This window comes from Anthonomus grandis, chromosome 3, assembly GCF_022605725.1.
Source record: "Anthonomus grandis grandis chromosome 3, icAntGran1.3, whole genome shotgun sequence".
NCBI classification, from domain to species: domain Eukaryota; kingdom Metazoa; phylum Arthropoda; class Insecta; order Coleoptera; family Curculionidae; genus Anthonomus; species Anthonomus grandis.
The window spans coordinates 69,315-84,340 of record NC_065548.1 but is presented as its reverse complement, the minus strand read 5'-3'; the positions used below and the strand labels follow the sequence as shown (position 1 = coordinate 84,340).

Below are 15,026 nucleotides of genomic sequence, written 5' to 3'. Positions count from 1 at the left end.
ACAGGTACTTGATGTTAATGTGACCCGTGTAGGACCAGTTATAAGGGAGTAGAATCCGTAAGACATCAAGAGAGCTAGGTAGTTATTTGTATCAGCTGAATTTTCAGATAGAGTATTTATGTTTATATCTCCCAGAAGTATTTCTGTTTGCTGATTACATTCACGTAATAAATAATTTTCCAGGTCATCGAGAAAAGACGATACTACCGTCGAGGGAGGTCTATATATACACGTTATGCCATATTGTATATCAGTTATAGCTAAAGTTATCCTAATCAAAGTAATTCCCGACCTAATTAGTTTTATATTTTCTACTTTGTTTATGTTTAAATTATTTTTTATATAAACAACCACCCCATCATTCTGGTTACAGTCTCCCCCATTATAATACATTTTAAAGCCCTCTATATTAAATTCATTACCAACCAATTGCCATGTTTCACCCAAAACAATAATGTCGCAGGATATTAAATTATATGTTTGTAGAAAAACTATCATTTGATCAAAGTTTTTTTTTAAACTTCTTATGTTAAAATGAATGATATTTAAGAGTTTGGAACCTATGTTAATTTTTTTGCTTACATAATCACAGTCCGTACTTTGTTGATCCGCATTATCTAAAACGTCCAGTTCTTGTAGCACTTCTACCTCTTGCCTATTATTTGCCATAACTTCCATCATAGTCAATTTTGTTTTTCAAAAGCGTGATTTGATGTTCAAAAGACGGACAAGTTTTGTCGTTTGCGGCATGATTTATATTGTGCTCCAAATTAAACTTTGCGTTTGCATGAATACAATTGATGCATTTTTTTTGGTTTTTTGGGCACTCCTTAACTGCGTGTTTCTCCGAACAATACTCACAAAAGACCTCATTCGGACATTCCGTATTTTTGTGAAAAAATCCTTGGCATTTAAAACATCTGGGTACACTTATATCTTCAAATACTGGGTAACGCTGCCATCCTATATATAGTTTCTTTACTGCAATTAACTTATGAAATAATTTGGCTGAACAATTTCCGTAGATAGTATAAGAATCTTTTTTTTTATTGAGTTTAAAGAAAGTTATTTCTAGGTGGTCCATTGCTTCAATAAAATGATTTTGTTCCCGGATTCTGGCCTCTACAAATTCACTATTTAAATCGTCTTTATCATTTATTTTATAGTCAATTATCTTGAAGCGGGGATTTCTTAGTTTTGTCACCTCTATGTTGTAGCCATTCAATTTTTCTTCTGCTTCCTTTTTAAGTATATCTATATCATTTTTTCCCTTAAATTATCTTAATTAATTAATCCCTTAAATTTCACTTAAAATAGAACAAGCAAAATTAATATTTAAAATAATTAATAAGCTACAAAAATCAAATTACACTATTGTTTATTTTAGTGAAATACATGCACATAATCTAAGAAACAACAATATTCGACTAAGTAGTGCTGGAACAAACATTGCCCTTAGAAACCCAATCAACGCAGCGACACAAACCTATAATGATCTGTCTTATGAAATAAAACAAGAAGTTTCTTATTATAAATTTATTAGAATGGTTAAGCAATCCTTACACTATTAACAAAGTTTCTAATATGTAATTCTATGGCCACATTGTTACAATAACATATTCCTTTTAAATGTAACTTCGGTACCAATGCTAATATAAGCATTGCTTAGAAGTTTATTCATATATTGGACTTGTGTGTTTATTAAGTTTATGAAATAGGCAATATTATAAATATGTATTAAGAAAAAAAAAAAATGTAAAAAAAAAAAATCAATTTTGTAACCAGATAATTGCTTTAATATATGAAGTGTTTTCAAAAAAAAAAAAAAAAAAAATGCTCAGACAAATTGATTTATCAAAATCAAAAGATGGTATGTCATTGACTTGCTCATCCGAATAGACGGATGAAAAGTATTCTGCAAACATACCTGCAGTATCCGAGATATTCATACTAATCCTGTTATTGTATGTCATTCTGGAGGGAAGACTAAAACCAGTTCTTTTATTTTGAATATATGACCAGAAGTACCTTGGATTATCAGGGAGATTAATTTCCACCTTATTAATGTATTGTTGATAGTACAACTCACTTAAGTACTCACATTGTTGTCTCAACAATACAAATTCATCATAATCCTGCTGTTGACCACTAATTTACCAATGTATGTTAAGAATGCAAGTATTTTTAAAAACTTTATTAAAAAAGCGTATCCTCAACATATTATAATATTTCTGTGATATTTAACAATCAACTAACCAACTGTTATTTTATGTAAAAATGAGCTATAATATATAAGTCTCTTTTTACAGTACTATGTTTGACTAGTTTTTATCATAATTTTACTATATTTCATTTTTTGTAAGACTTAGATTTTTTTATATTAGGATATTCTATTTGATAGAATGAATGAACCAACTACATGAGAGGTTCACAGAGCTAATGAACTGCTGGGAAAAATGAATCTGTTTGATTCTTAATTAAGTAAATTTAAGCAAACATTAAGACAAATATTGTGAATTGTTCTTTCTTCAATCATTCTCTTGCTAGTAATTTGTGTTAAGAAAGAAAGAAAGAAAGAAAGAAAGAAAATGTGCTATATTACGTAAGAATAATCTTGTGTACAAGCATCCTACAAGCTAAAAAAACAAAACACAAATACAATTTCAAAAATTGACAAAACAATGAACAAAATTAAACACAAGAAGACAAAACTTTTTGAACATACTTAAATTAAAGATAACTAAATAAAACAATCAATTACCAAATAAAGGTAAACTTGTTGACAAAACTAGAGTAGAAAAAAGGAAAAAAAGAAAACTTTCCAACATGTCCAAGGTTAAAACCTCAATCATTAAAAAAGTCATCCAGGTTATAATATGCCTTAGCCAATAAAAGCGACTTTAATTCTCTTTTAAATTTCTTAACATCCGATATATGTCTAACACACAGAGGAACATGATTGTAAATTTTTTTACTTATGTAAATTAATGAGTTTTTGGTAAGGGAAGACGTAGGAATATGGTGGTATCATCAGCAAACTGAACCACCTTGCCCTGCAGTTTTAATGAACTCAAGTCATCCACATACAGCAAAAATAACAGTGGTCCCAACACTGAACCCTGGGGAACGCCGCATTTTAGGGATCTAGAAGCAGACAAACACCCAGACACTGAAACCTTCTGAGTATGATTTGATAGATAGGACTCAAGCCATCGCAATGCTACGCCTCTAAAACCATATTTATCGAGCTTAGATAACAGTATTCCATGATCCACACAGTCAAATGCTTTGGATAGATCACAAAATACTGCCGCCGATGACTCTCCAGAATTCAAGGACACATAGACGCTCTCCAAAAAGCTAAAAACAGCATCATGAGTCCCTTTACCGGCTTGAAATCCAAACTGATTTGCAGACAAAATGCCACACTTTTTGCAAGTTTTTCAACTATCTTAGAGAGGGTAGACAAAATAGAAATGGGACGGAAATTACAAGGCTGATCCAAATCTCCACCCTTATGAAGAGGGATAACCACTGCCTCTTTTAAACATGAAGGAAAAATGCCATTATGTAAAGAATTGTTTATGGCAGAAACTAAAGCATTTAAGGCTGAATCAGGCAAAAAGAGTAACAACCTCGAAGATACCCCATCAGCTCCAGATGATTTATGGTTTTTTAGGCAATTGATTTCATTTTTTACTTCGGTAAGTTCAACAGGATGAAAGAAAAATGAATGCTCAACCATGGTTTTCGTTTCTTAGTTTTAAGCCTCATTTTAGGAAAGCACTGATTGATCTTATCACACAGAACTTGAAAAAATAAAGTAAGTGGGTCAGAAGCCGTTTCAAGTGCATTCCAATTTCAAAAAAAAAAATATATAAGATAATAAATGAAGTAACAGATTCAAACAGTAACCAGGATTTTAAGTTTAACGTAACTAACAATAATTCTAGTTTTAATAACAAGTTGGATATGGCAAATTTTTGCAACAAATATTTTGTTGATGTCGGTTACAATATGTATAATAAAATTAAAAATCCTCCAGATTCCCTGCAAATAAAACCATCCACACAGGCTTCAATGTTTCTAAGACCTACTAATAAGAATGAAATTATCAAACAAATTGCTTCTTTAAAAAATTCCTCTGCACCCGGAATTGATGGTATTACAACCGATATTATAAAACATATTCATATCTATATTTCTTCCCCTCTTGCACACATTATAAATTTAATTTTTCAAACTGCAAAGGTCCCAAAAAAATTTAAACAAGCCATAGTAAAACCTATTCACAAGGCAGGTGATAAGTCAAATATAAATAATTATAGACCCATAAGTATAATGAACATTTTTTCTAAAGTCTTTGAGAAATGCCTTAAGGACCGCCTGGTGGAATTTTTTAATCAAAACAATATAATTTCTAAGAACCAATTTGGTTTCCAGAGTGGCCTCAGCACAACCGATGCAGTTTGTGTGCTTTGTGAGCAAATAACAGACCATTTGGATGGTGGCAGAAAGTGTCTTACGGTCTTCCTAGACCTAGCCAAGGCATTCGACACGGTCCCTCATAACAAATTGCTCCAAGTCCTAGAATCCTATGGGATAAGGGGAACCGTGTTAGACGTTTTTGCTGATTATTTGATGGATCGAGAGCAATCCGTCAAAGTTGAAAATACTATAAGTGAACCCCTTCAAATTAAAATGGGCATCTCTCAGGGGACTGTTCTGGGTCCAATTTTATTTGTAGCATATGTAAATTCTTTAACCAATATGTCAATACAAAACGGTAGTACTATCTCTTATGCTGACGACACAGCAGTAACTTTCTATGGGGAAACATGGGATTTGGTGAAGGAACATGCTATAAACGGTATAAAGAAAATAAAACACTGGCTAGACTCATTTAAATTATCATTAAATATCACTAAAACTATTTATATAGCATTTTCCCTCACAGCTGCAAACCGTCCATCATTTAATAGTATTTACATAGATAGTCTTATGGATAACTTCATGAAGTTCACTCTACAAAATATCTTGGAATCTATATTGAGAAACACTTAAAGTGGGACCACCACATCCTTAGACTATCAAAAAATATTCGAAAACTAATATACAAGTTTTATGTGCTCAGGGAAATATTAAATAAACAACTTTTGATTTCGATTTATAAAGCAATTGTGAAATTACTACTAAGGTATGGTCTAATTCTTTGGAGTGGGATATACCAAAACACATTGACTTCTTCAAATGTAACCCAAAACTACATTTTAAAAGTTATTTTCAAAAAAAACAAAAGATTTTCTACTGCATTACTTTATTCCAGAAATATTTTTGATGTACGCACATTATACTGTTGGTCGCTCTGTATATATATTCATAAGTCGAATAAATTTAAGAACTTTGTTAATCATCAGTATCAGACTAGATTAAATGTAAATAGACACTTATCAATTCCAACTGTTGCCACTACTATGAAATTAAAATCAATTTTTTACCACGCACCCAAACTGTACAACTTATTACCACAATATATTAGACATACAAAAGCTGTCAAAAAATTTTGTAAAATATCTGGGGATTACATTTATGATCATTTACATGTATTTAAAAAACTACTTACTGTTAATTAATTTTCATATTTCATAGCTTTAGGCATTCATACATGATCGTGAAGGATTTTTGTTTTCTAATGTTTAATTATTTATTGGGTGTTAAATGGAAACTTTGCAATAGTTAGTGGATGGGACATATTTTGTTTAAATATTTATTTTTATAAAATTGTTTTTGATTGTTTTGCACATACAGGTATTTGGTTACTTAGGTGCACCTTAAAATGTACCGAGATAGATTATAATTATTGGATTTTATTACACTTACTTTGTAAAAGCTTATATGTAATATATCCAATTGATTGATTGATTTACCGAAGCTGTAGCAGCAGAAAAAGCATTGAAATTTCTCCTGCTGAAAATTCTTCCCATATAATGAGATGACGATGATACAGTATTATATGGGATTTTAGTTAAATGATGTACTTGTTGCTTACTGTGATTTGGAGTGATAGGATATGGAATGTGATACTATTATTATATATTTCTATAAGAATTACAATGTAAATGGATTCCATATATAAATAAATAAAGAAGAGTCCTCATAATGGCCCTTTTATGGACATCCTGGGACTCTCCTTAAATTATAGTTTTCTATGGCTATAATAGCTATGACTTACCACTTAAAAGAAACAACTTGACATATCAGCATGGTGAGTCCAATAGACATGAGACATTGAGCCAAAAACAGTGTAAATCCATTTCTACAGAGGGCATATACCACTAGCAAATCAAAAACTAGATCACAGAAATATACTGCCAGCGATACTACGTTAAATAGCAGATCGCATAGTGGCAAGAATTCTGCCATGACTTTTTATAATTCATCTCATCCTAAAAAATGATCCAAATTGAGTTAAACAAAAGCTGTAGAAAATCAAAAAGATGATGCATTATCTATTAAACAACCCAAGGAATGCATAAAAAAGGCCTTAGGGGGGCCGCCAGTCCACCAATCATTTAAATGTCGTGTACTCACTTGTTTTGACCCCTGTTCAACTTGTTTGGGCGACCGCCCGCATTCCACGACTTAACCTCCTTTCATTTTTATGTGTGAATTTTCGACATTATTATTATGGAGACGCCCAATTATTAATAGCACTACCGCTTCACGACTGGGGAATTTCGACTAATTACTGTTTCCATTAAAGTTACCGATAAACCAAAAACCAAAGATTATTATTAGAATAATTACAATTTAAAAAAAAACTTGAAATTAAAAACCCTTTGATTGATGCTGTTAGTTATTTCTGATTTGATTTTTCGGTTCGGTGTGCGCATGTCAGCACGACACGATTTTATCTGTCAAGAACGTCCGAACTGTTACAGTTATCCGCTGTATGACATACCGTCAGAACTATACAGCCATTGTCGTTAAAGGGGGGTTTACACGATGCCAGTGACTTGAACAAGTTACTAGAATCCAGTACCAAAAGCAAGTGCTTTGGAAGATAGTTCTTGTCTACATGATGCCAGTCATTTGATCAAGTAACTTGCATAAAATCCATTTTATCAAGTTTTTGTAGTGTAGGTTACAGGCGAGAATTAAAAACGTTAAATTTAAATGATGAGCAGAAGGAATATGTTTTACTTAAAAGAAGCTTAATATTAGGTGTTAAAGTACTGATAGAGGAGTTAATTGACATTGTTCAGAGTGAATTAACAACAAATCCCAAGAAAAGAATTTGGGTTAGAAAATGGCTGGCAAGGAGAAGCACTCATGGTGCATCTAACATGTTTTTAAAGGAACTTGCCATCGAAGACGTTCAAGAATACAGAAACTGTATGAGAATGTCTCCTGCTTCCTTTGACGTTCTTCTGAAAAAAATATCGCCAGCTATACAGCGATCTGACACCACAATGAGAATGGCTTTAAATGCCAGAACAAAATTAGAAATTACTCTGTCATATTTAGCTACTGGAAATAGTTACCGAAATTTGCAGCAGCAATTCCGTGTTTCCCGGCCTGCAATTTCCAAGTTTATTCCAGAAGTATGCGATGCCTTATACGATGCATTGGAGGATTTTATACAGGTAAATAATGTCGTATTCCTTTTTTTTTAAAATTAAAATCATAGTTTTCAACAGTAAAAAAATAATTATTCATATATCATATTATTCAATTAAACGTAAAATAACACATTATTCTTTAAACTGAAATCTAAATATTAAGTATAAATGAAAATAAAGTATATGATTCTAACCCCAATTATAAGTATCTAGATCAAAAGCGGATCTATATGCTTCGGAAAGAATATTGCTTGTATTGTTATCTGCCGGTGGTAGGGATGTGTTGGGTGATTCTGGAGAAATCAAGGTTTCACCTGATTCCGGGATTGGCAAAGTACTAAATGCACTGGTGCATCTGGAAGAACCTAATGAGGTGCTTGTACCTTCTATATTTGACGCTCTGGAACGAGTCAAAATTTGCTGAATTTCAGCTTGAGACGTGACGGCCGCTAAAAGGGGCAACTTATTTAATTGTGCAGCTACGCTTTTCCCGAAAATATCGAATTCATTTTCAGATGATTCCGTAGATTGTAGATCTCGAATAGACGTCGTTAAAGAATTTAAGTCTTTGATGCAACCAGCAACTTCTTTAATCTTGGACTTCGCTGCCTTATGGCGTTTTGGAGTAGGTTCATTAATAGCTCCACTAACATTCGCTTTTATTACCTCTGCTGCTAATAGTACTTCTTCGTGTGTTGCCTCTTCAACTTCATCTTTTACTTGTAATGTATTCGATCCATTATCATATGTTTCTGAAGCCTAGAAAATATCTCATATTCACACATTTGGCATAGTAAGAAATTATTTAGTATTTTTTATTTTAGGTACCAAAAAGTAACAAAGAATGGAAAGCTATCGAAAGTGATTTCAACCATAGATGGAATTTTCCAGGATGTTATGGTGCCATTGATGGAAAACACATACTTATTCGAGCTCCTGAGAATTGTGGCAGTAACTTTTTCAACTATAAGGGACAAAACAGTATTATTTTGATGGCAATTGTAGACGGAAATTACAATTTTATATACATTGATGTTGGCTACAATGGAAGAACCTCAGGTGGCCTTCAGATGAGAAACAATATATTACCGGATGGTGGATTTCTTGTTGGAGACGACGCTTTTCCGTTAAAGCATTATTTACTTAAACCATATTCAAAGAATGCACTTACTGTTGATGAAAAAATTTTCAATTATAAATTGTCTCGTGCAGGAAGAATTGTGGAAAATGGTTTTGGTATTTTAGTGTCTAGATTTCGAGTTTTTGAGAAACCCATAGCTTGTGGACTATCATCAGTGGATAAAATAGTCAGAACATGTTGTGCCCTACATAACTGGCTTAGATGCACTACTGTAAATGAATATTTGCCAAAGGGATCCGTTGACGAAGAAGATATCGATCAAGGTAGAATTATTCTTGGAAGTTGGAGGTCAGAAGTAGCTGGTTTGCCATCAGTTTCACGTATAGGAAGTAATCATTCTTCACAATTTGCAAGAAATTTAAGGGATAAATATAAACACTATTTTATGACTACAGGGGCCGTTTCATGGCAGGAACGAATGATTTTTTAATTTCATTTTAATATATTTTGTATTCAATTACTAATATAAGTACATATAATAAAAAATATATAGTAGCTTCTTACTTACCAAATTACTGCATGTTACCCTTCTCTTATCCATTGTTTGTAAAAACATATGCATAACTGAAAACCACTTCATTTTTTGTTTTTTCCGGCCCCAGAGCTTTGCATTTCTTAATTTTTGCTATCTCTTGTATATACGTCGACCTTAGAGTTTTTATTTTGTTTTTTACATCTATTGGGCCAAAATTTTCGATTTCCCTTGTTTCCACAATTCTTTTTATAGCCGACTCACGGGCTTGTTTATTTCTATAGATTACCAACTGTGTATTCCAAAGGCACTCTTCCTCCCTATATAATTCTACAAACTTTACTGTGGTATCTTCAGACTTCAGTCCATTTTGCGCACATTTTGAATAATAATAACACCATTATGGCAAAATTGGAAAAGATGGAAAATGAGTACAGATCTTTATTAACTAAATATGATGATCAACTTAAAATAAATAAGGAATTACAGGATGAACTTGGTCAAATTAAGCAACAGTTAAATAAAAATGAACAAAAGGAACTTAAAAAAAATTTGTTGGTGCAAGGAATCCCATACAAAGAGAACGAGAACTTACCTGAAATTGTGAATAAAATTGCCAATTATCTTGATGTCCCAAACGTAAACAAATTTACTGTTTATAGATTGGGCAGGGATAAGAATAAAAATAACCCTGTTAAAGTCATCTTTGAAGATGAATCAACTAAAACAAAAATTTTAAAATCAAAAAAGAAATTTGGCCTAAAAAGTTCAGATTTGGGATATACTACGAATAATAAAATGTTTCTCAACCATGAACTTACAAAAACTAATCTTGATTTATACATGGCAGCTAAGGCTTTTAAGAAAGATCAAAATTTTAAGTTCCTATGGATTGGCGATGGTAATATCTTTTTGAGGAAAGACGAAAGTTCAAAAGTTCTCCTTATCAATAATAAAAGTCAGTTGGAAAACTAGCGAGGCCTCGTGAACAACTAAAAATTGCTTATCTTGATCTGGTGCAGTATTTGGTTGTGAGTGAAAATTGGGATGTACTATTGGCAGCTGAAACATGGTTAGAAGAAAGTGAAACATTTCTGTTTGAGTTGGATGGTTTTAATGCTGTTCATTCCTGCAGAGCTGGTAGGGGGGGTGGTGTGTCAATTTATGTGAAAAAATCTATTAAGTTTCGTGAAATTGAGAAATCAAGGAAGGGTGAGTTAATAAACTGGATATGTATTAGCTTAGGGGAACAAAACTTAAAAATAAGTGTTATATATAAACCACCCACTGTTAATAGTGGTAATTTTTTTCCCATATTTTGAATCTATTATGCGTACTCACCCTAAAAATCATTTAGTTGTTGGAGATATGAATATTAATTTGCTTGATGTTTCGCAAGTAACCAAAGAGTACAAAGATTTAATAGCATTAAACAATTTTAAAATTAATAACTCGATAAATGAGGAATGCGCTACTAGAGTTACCAGTTTATCAAAATCTCTTATAGACCTTAGCGATTATAGTAGTAATTTAAGTTGTAAAGTTAATGTTAAAGAAAATGCAATTTCAGATCACAAACTTATATTGCTTGATATTAAAACACCTGTGCAATTTTATAAACCAAAAGTAGATTATGAAGTCAAATCTGTAGATTATAAAAAATTTGTAAACTTATTTATACAAAAAATATTAAGCATTAACGTAACAACTTTTCAAGAATTAATTAATTTAATTAATGAATGTAAAAATAAATCTCAATATACAAAAAAATTAAGAATACGAAAAAATAACACCTGGATAAATATTGAACTTCTTAAGCTTATCAAAAAAAGAGATAAAATATACAAAAAGAAAATTAACCAACCTGAAAACCTAACTATTATCTCTAAATTTAAAAACATAAAAAATAAAATTAATAATAAAATACGTGCTTTAAAAAATAGGTATTTTCAAACCCAATGGAATTTAGCTGGAGATAATGTTAAAAAGCAATGGGCATTTATCAACAGCTTAATAAAAAATAAAAAATCTAAAGTAATAATTAATGAATTAATAATTGAAAATAACATTATTAATTCTCAGCTTGACATTGCAAATAATTTAAATACATATTTTTCTCAGGTCGGTGAATCTATAGTTAAAGATTTGGAAACGGAGATTCAACTATCAAACGAGATTTTTTCTATTGATGAAGTCTACAATGATAGTTCTATTTCTATAACATTAACTAATAAAGAGGAAATATCAGAAATTTTAAAAGAACTAAAAATAAACTCAGCACCTGGATATGACGATATTACGGTTAGGGACATACATAATCTTGGAGAATACATAATACCTGTTTTGGTACGGTTAATTAATAAAACTATACCCATCAGAGTTAAAAATAAGTAAAATTACACCTCTTTTTAAGTCAGGTAATAAAAGATATATGAATAATTACAGGCCCATTTCAGTCGTTAGTGTATTCTCCAAGATTCTTGAAAAAATAATAAAAAATAGAATGTTATCTTTCATTAACTCTTGCAATCTATTGAATGATAAATATCAATATGGCTTTATAAAGAACAGTAGTACACTTGGTGCGGTTGTGGATTTTGTAGACTGTATTTCAATGGCATTAGATAAACAACAAATAGTTATAGCTGTCTTCATAGACCTAAAAAAAGCCTTTGATGTAGAAAGCATAGACATTCTTTTAGACAAATTATTTAAAATGGGATTTAAAAATGTATTGTACAGCTTAATTAAAACATATTTGTATGACAGAAAACAGTACGTAAAGCTTGACAATATTATTAGTGAATGGTTATCTAACACCTACGGGGTACCACAGGGATCCGTTCTTGGACCTCTCTTATATATTCTTTATGTACTGAATCTCAAGTTAGCCAAGCTAAAAGCAAGATATTTTACCTTTGCAGATGACACTGTACTGGTATATGCTGGAACAGATGAAACTTCTTTAACACAACTTATTAATAATGACCTAAAATGTTATCTTAAATGGCTGTTTTCAAATAAATTAAAAATTAACATTGAGAAAACCAAATACATGATATTCAAACAAAAAGATAAGTCAGTCAGCAATAATCTAAATATTAATATTAATACTGTAGTATTAGAAAAAGTGTCGAATATTAAATATTTAGGTTTGCAAATAGATGAAAATTTAAATTGGTCACTACACTTAAACAAAATTTTTGATAAAACAGTTCCAATGCTATCTGCCTTATATAGGAGTAGAGATTACTTGTCTGAAAAAAGTAAATTTCAAATTTATAATGCCTTCTTTCTCACACATTTTAGGTACCTCTTGCCAGTATGGGGTATGTGCGGTGAAGTTAATTTTAATAAGGCTCAAATTTTGCAAAATAAAATTTTGAAAATTTTGTTTAATTTTGATTGGCTTACAAGTTCTAATACAATTTATTCAAATTTAAGTTTAAACAAATTAAAAGTGATATTGGAGATAGAACAATGTAAACTTGTATATAAAATTATAAACAACAGACAAAAAAGTAACATAAATATTATGTTTTACCATAATGTACATAATCATCAAACAAGATCACTAAATAATGTTTATCAAGTTTCTACAAGAACTAACATAGGTTTAAGAAATCCAATTACAGAAGCAATTAAAACATTTAATAGTTTACCTCATTGTATAAAAGATATAAATAACTATAGATTTTTTGTTAAAAAATTAAAAGATTTAAAAAATGTAAATAATTTATGTATAAAAAATTATACATTGCAACATTGCAACATTTGTTTACTATAGATAATTAATTACTGTTTTGTTATTCTCGGGGCCAGTGTTTTCAAACACTGATTGGAGAAATTGTTAAAACTCGTTCTACATTGTATTATTGTGGTTAAATAAATTGTTTCAAAAAAAAAACCCTACACTTTAAAACAATTACTAAAACTACGTACTGATTTATTTACTAAAATCGAACGCTGGAATCATCGTGTCTACACAGGTTTAGTTAAGAGGATAGTGGGAGTGGGGGTAACCACTTGCTCCAGTAAATAGAAATGCTTTCTATTCACTGTACTGGAATCGTTACTAAAATCAGTACTGGAATTTAGTATTGAAATATATGTTTACACAAAGCAAGTACTAAAATCCAGTGCTGGATTTTCGTAACTTGTTCAAGTCACTGGCATCGTGTAAACCCCCCTTTAAGCCTAATATCTTTCCGTCCCATTCCTAACTTCACATTTATTTTCATTAGTGAAATAAAAAGGAATTTGTGGCTAAACAATCAGATCGACGAACGACGATCAAAACAATGCAACAAACCAACGACTTATTGAGTTATTATTTGAGCACGAACATTAATAACATTTGTCGAATCTGCTTGGAAAAAAGTGGCAAATTAACGGCCATTTTCGATCCAGTGAAAGCGCCCCATTTTTCTATTCTAATTATGGCCTGTGCCACCGTAGAGGTACAAAAAGGTGACGGTTTGCCCCCGTGCATTTGTCAAAGGTGCATTTCTCGATTGAATATAGCCTTTCAGTTTAAAACGCAATGTGAATCCTCTGATCAAAAATTGAGACGTTGTTGCATATCAAATAATCTTAACATTAGACAACCGACACCACCTCCAGCTTGCATTCCTCCTCCTCCTCCTCCACCATATTCAGGTAAATTAAATAAAATTTAATGAGAAAATTAATTATAAGCTTAATTGTTAATAATTTTAGACTTTCAGGGAAAAAATGATGAAAATAGAGAAACTGAATCAAAAATTGTTGATTCAGAACATAGTATTTTTGGATCCTCTCTGGTAAAATTTTCTTTTGTTTTTAATTCAGTATGTTTATATTATAATTTTTTTTTAGAACTATAATAATTCAGATGAAAATATGGTTGAAATTCAATTAGAGCCTGCCCTTAATGATAATGGTGTAATAAAAAATGTAACAGAGTATGTTTTACCAGAAACTTTAATCCAAGGAAGTCAGAGCACTATTAAAGTCAGATTTAGTTCTCTATGATAAGTATATCAATTTCAAAAAATGTATTTCCTTTTTAGTTAGAGGATTTAAATAGAGAACCAATTCCTGTTCTAACACCAGGTAAAAAACGCAAAAAATCATCCCAAACATATAAATGTGAAACATGTGGAAAAGTTTTTAAAAACAAACCAAGTTTCGAGCATCACACCAGGATACATACTGGAGAGAGACCTTATATTTGTCATTTATGTCCAAAAAAGTAAGCAATTGGAAAAAAAACTCTTTAATTAATATTAAATTCTTCAAATATTCAGATTTGTAAATGGTGGCCATTTACATACCCACATGAAAACCCATACAGGAGAAAAAAACCATGTTTGTATCGCATGTAATAAGGCCTTTGCTACAGCTCAACAATTAACAAAACATACCATTGCCATACACACATCTGAAAGACCTTATGCATGCACTTATTGTCCAAAAAGGTAGTACTTAGTTAATGATTTATATAATTTATTTAAACTTGATGATACAGGTTTGCTAGTTCAAGTAATTTAAACACCCACATAAGAACCCACACGGGACAAAAAGATTTCCATTGCGAGTATTGCGGCAAGAGATTTTCGACAAAAGGACAATTGCAACAACACATGCTGGTGCATACTGGGGAAAAACCGTTTTTATGTGAATTTTGTAACAAGAGATTCTCACAAAAAGCCCATCTGATCAGGCATATACGGACACATAACAGAACTGAATAAATAAATAAATAAATGTACAATAATGATTAAAATTGTTTAATGTTAAGATTGATTAT

At 31.1% G+C, this 15,026-nt stretch overlaps 2 protein-coding genes across 2 annotated transcripts in view; one reads left to right on the top strand and one right to left on the bottom strand.

Moving 5' to 3' along the window:
- Positions 1–6,907, bottom strand: part of LOC126734145 (XK-related protein 6-like) — a 37,712-nt gene extending 30,805 nt beyond the window's left edge. Inside the window, exons 1-2 of the mRNA XM_050437676.1 lie at positions 6,592–6,907; positions 6,233–6,446 (exon numbers count right to left, since the gene is read on the bottom strand). Coding sequence (XP_050293633.1) covers positions 6,233–6,423 — 191 coding nt within the window. The 5' untranslated portion in view covers positions 6,424–6,446; positions 6,592–6,907. The remainder of the gene's footprint in view (positions 1–6,232; positions 6,447–6,591) is intronic.
- Positions 6,908–13,467: 6,560 nt separating this feature from the next.
- On the top strand, positions 13,468–15,022 carry LOC126733800 (zinc finger protein 32-like). Its single transcript, XM_050437209.1, has 6 exons — positions 13,468–13,894; positions 13,955–14,037; positions 14,093–14,227; positions 14,287–14,468; positions 14,524–14,694; positions 14,745–15,022. The coding sequence occupies exons 1-6, from the start codon at positions 13,537–13,539 to the stop codon at positions 14,968–14,970; spliced, it is 1,155 nt and encodes a 384-aa protein (XP_050293166.1). The 5' UTR covers positions 13,468–13,536; the 3' UTR covers positions 14,971–15,022.
- Positions 15,023–15,026: the final 4 nt, after the last annotated feature.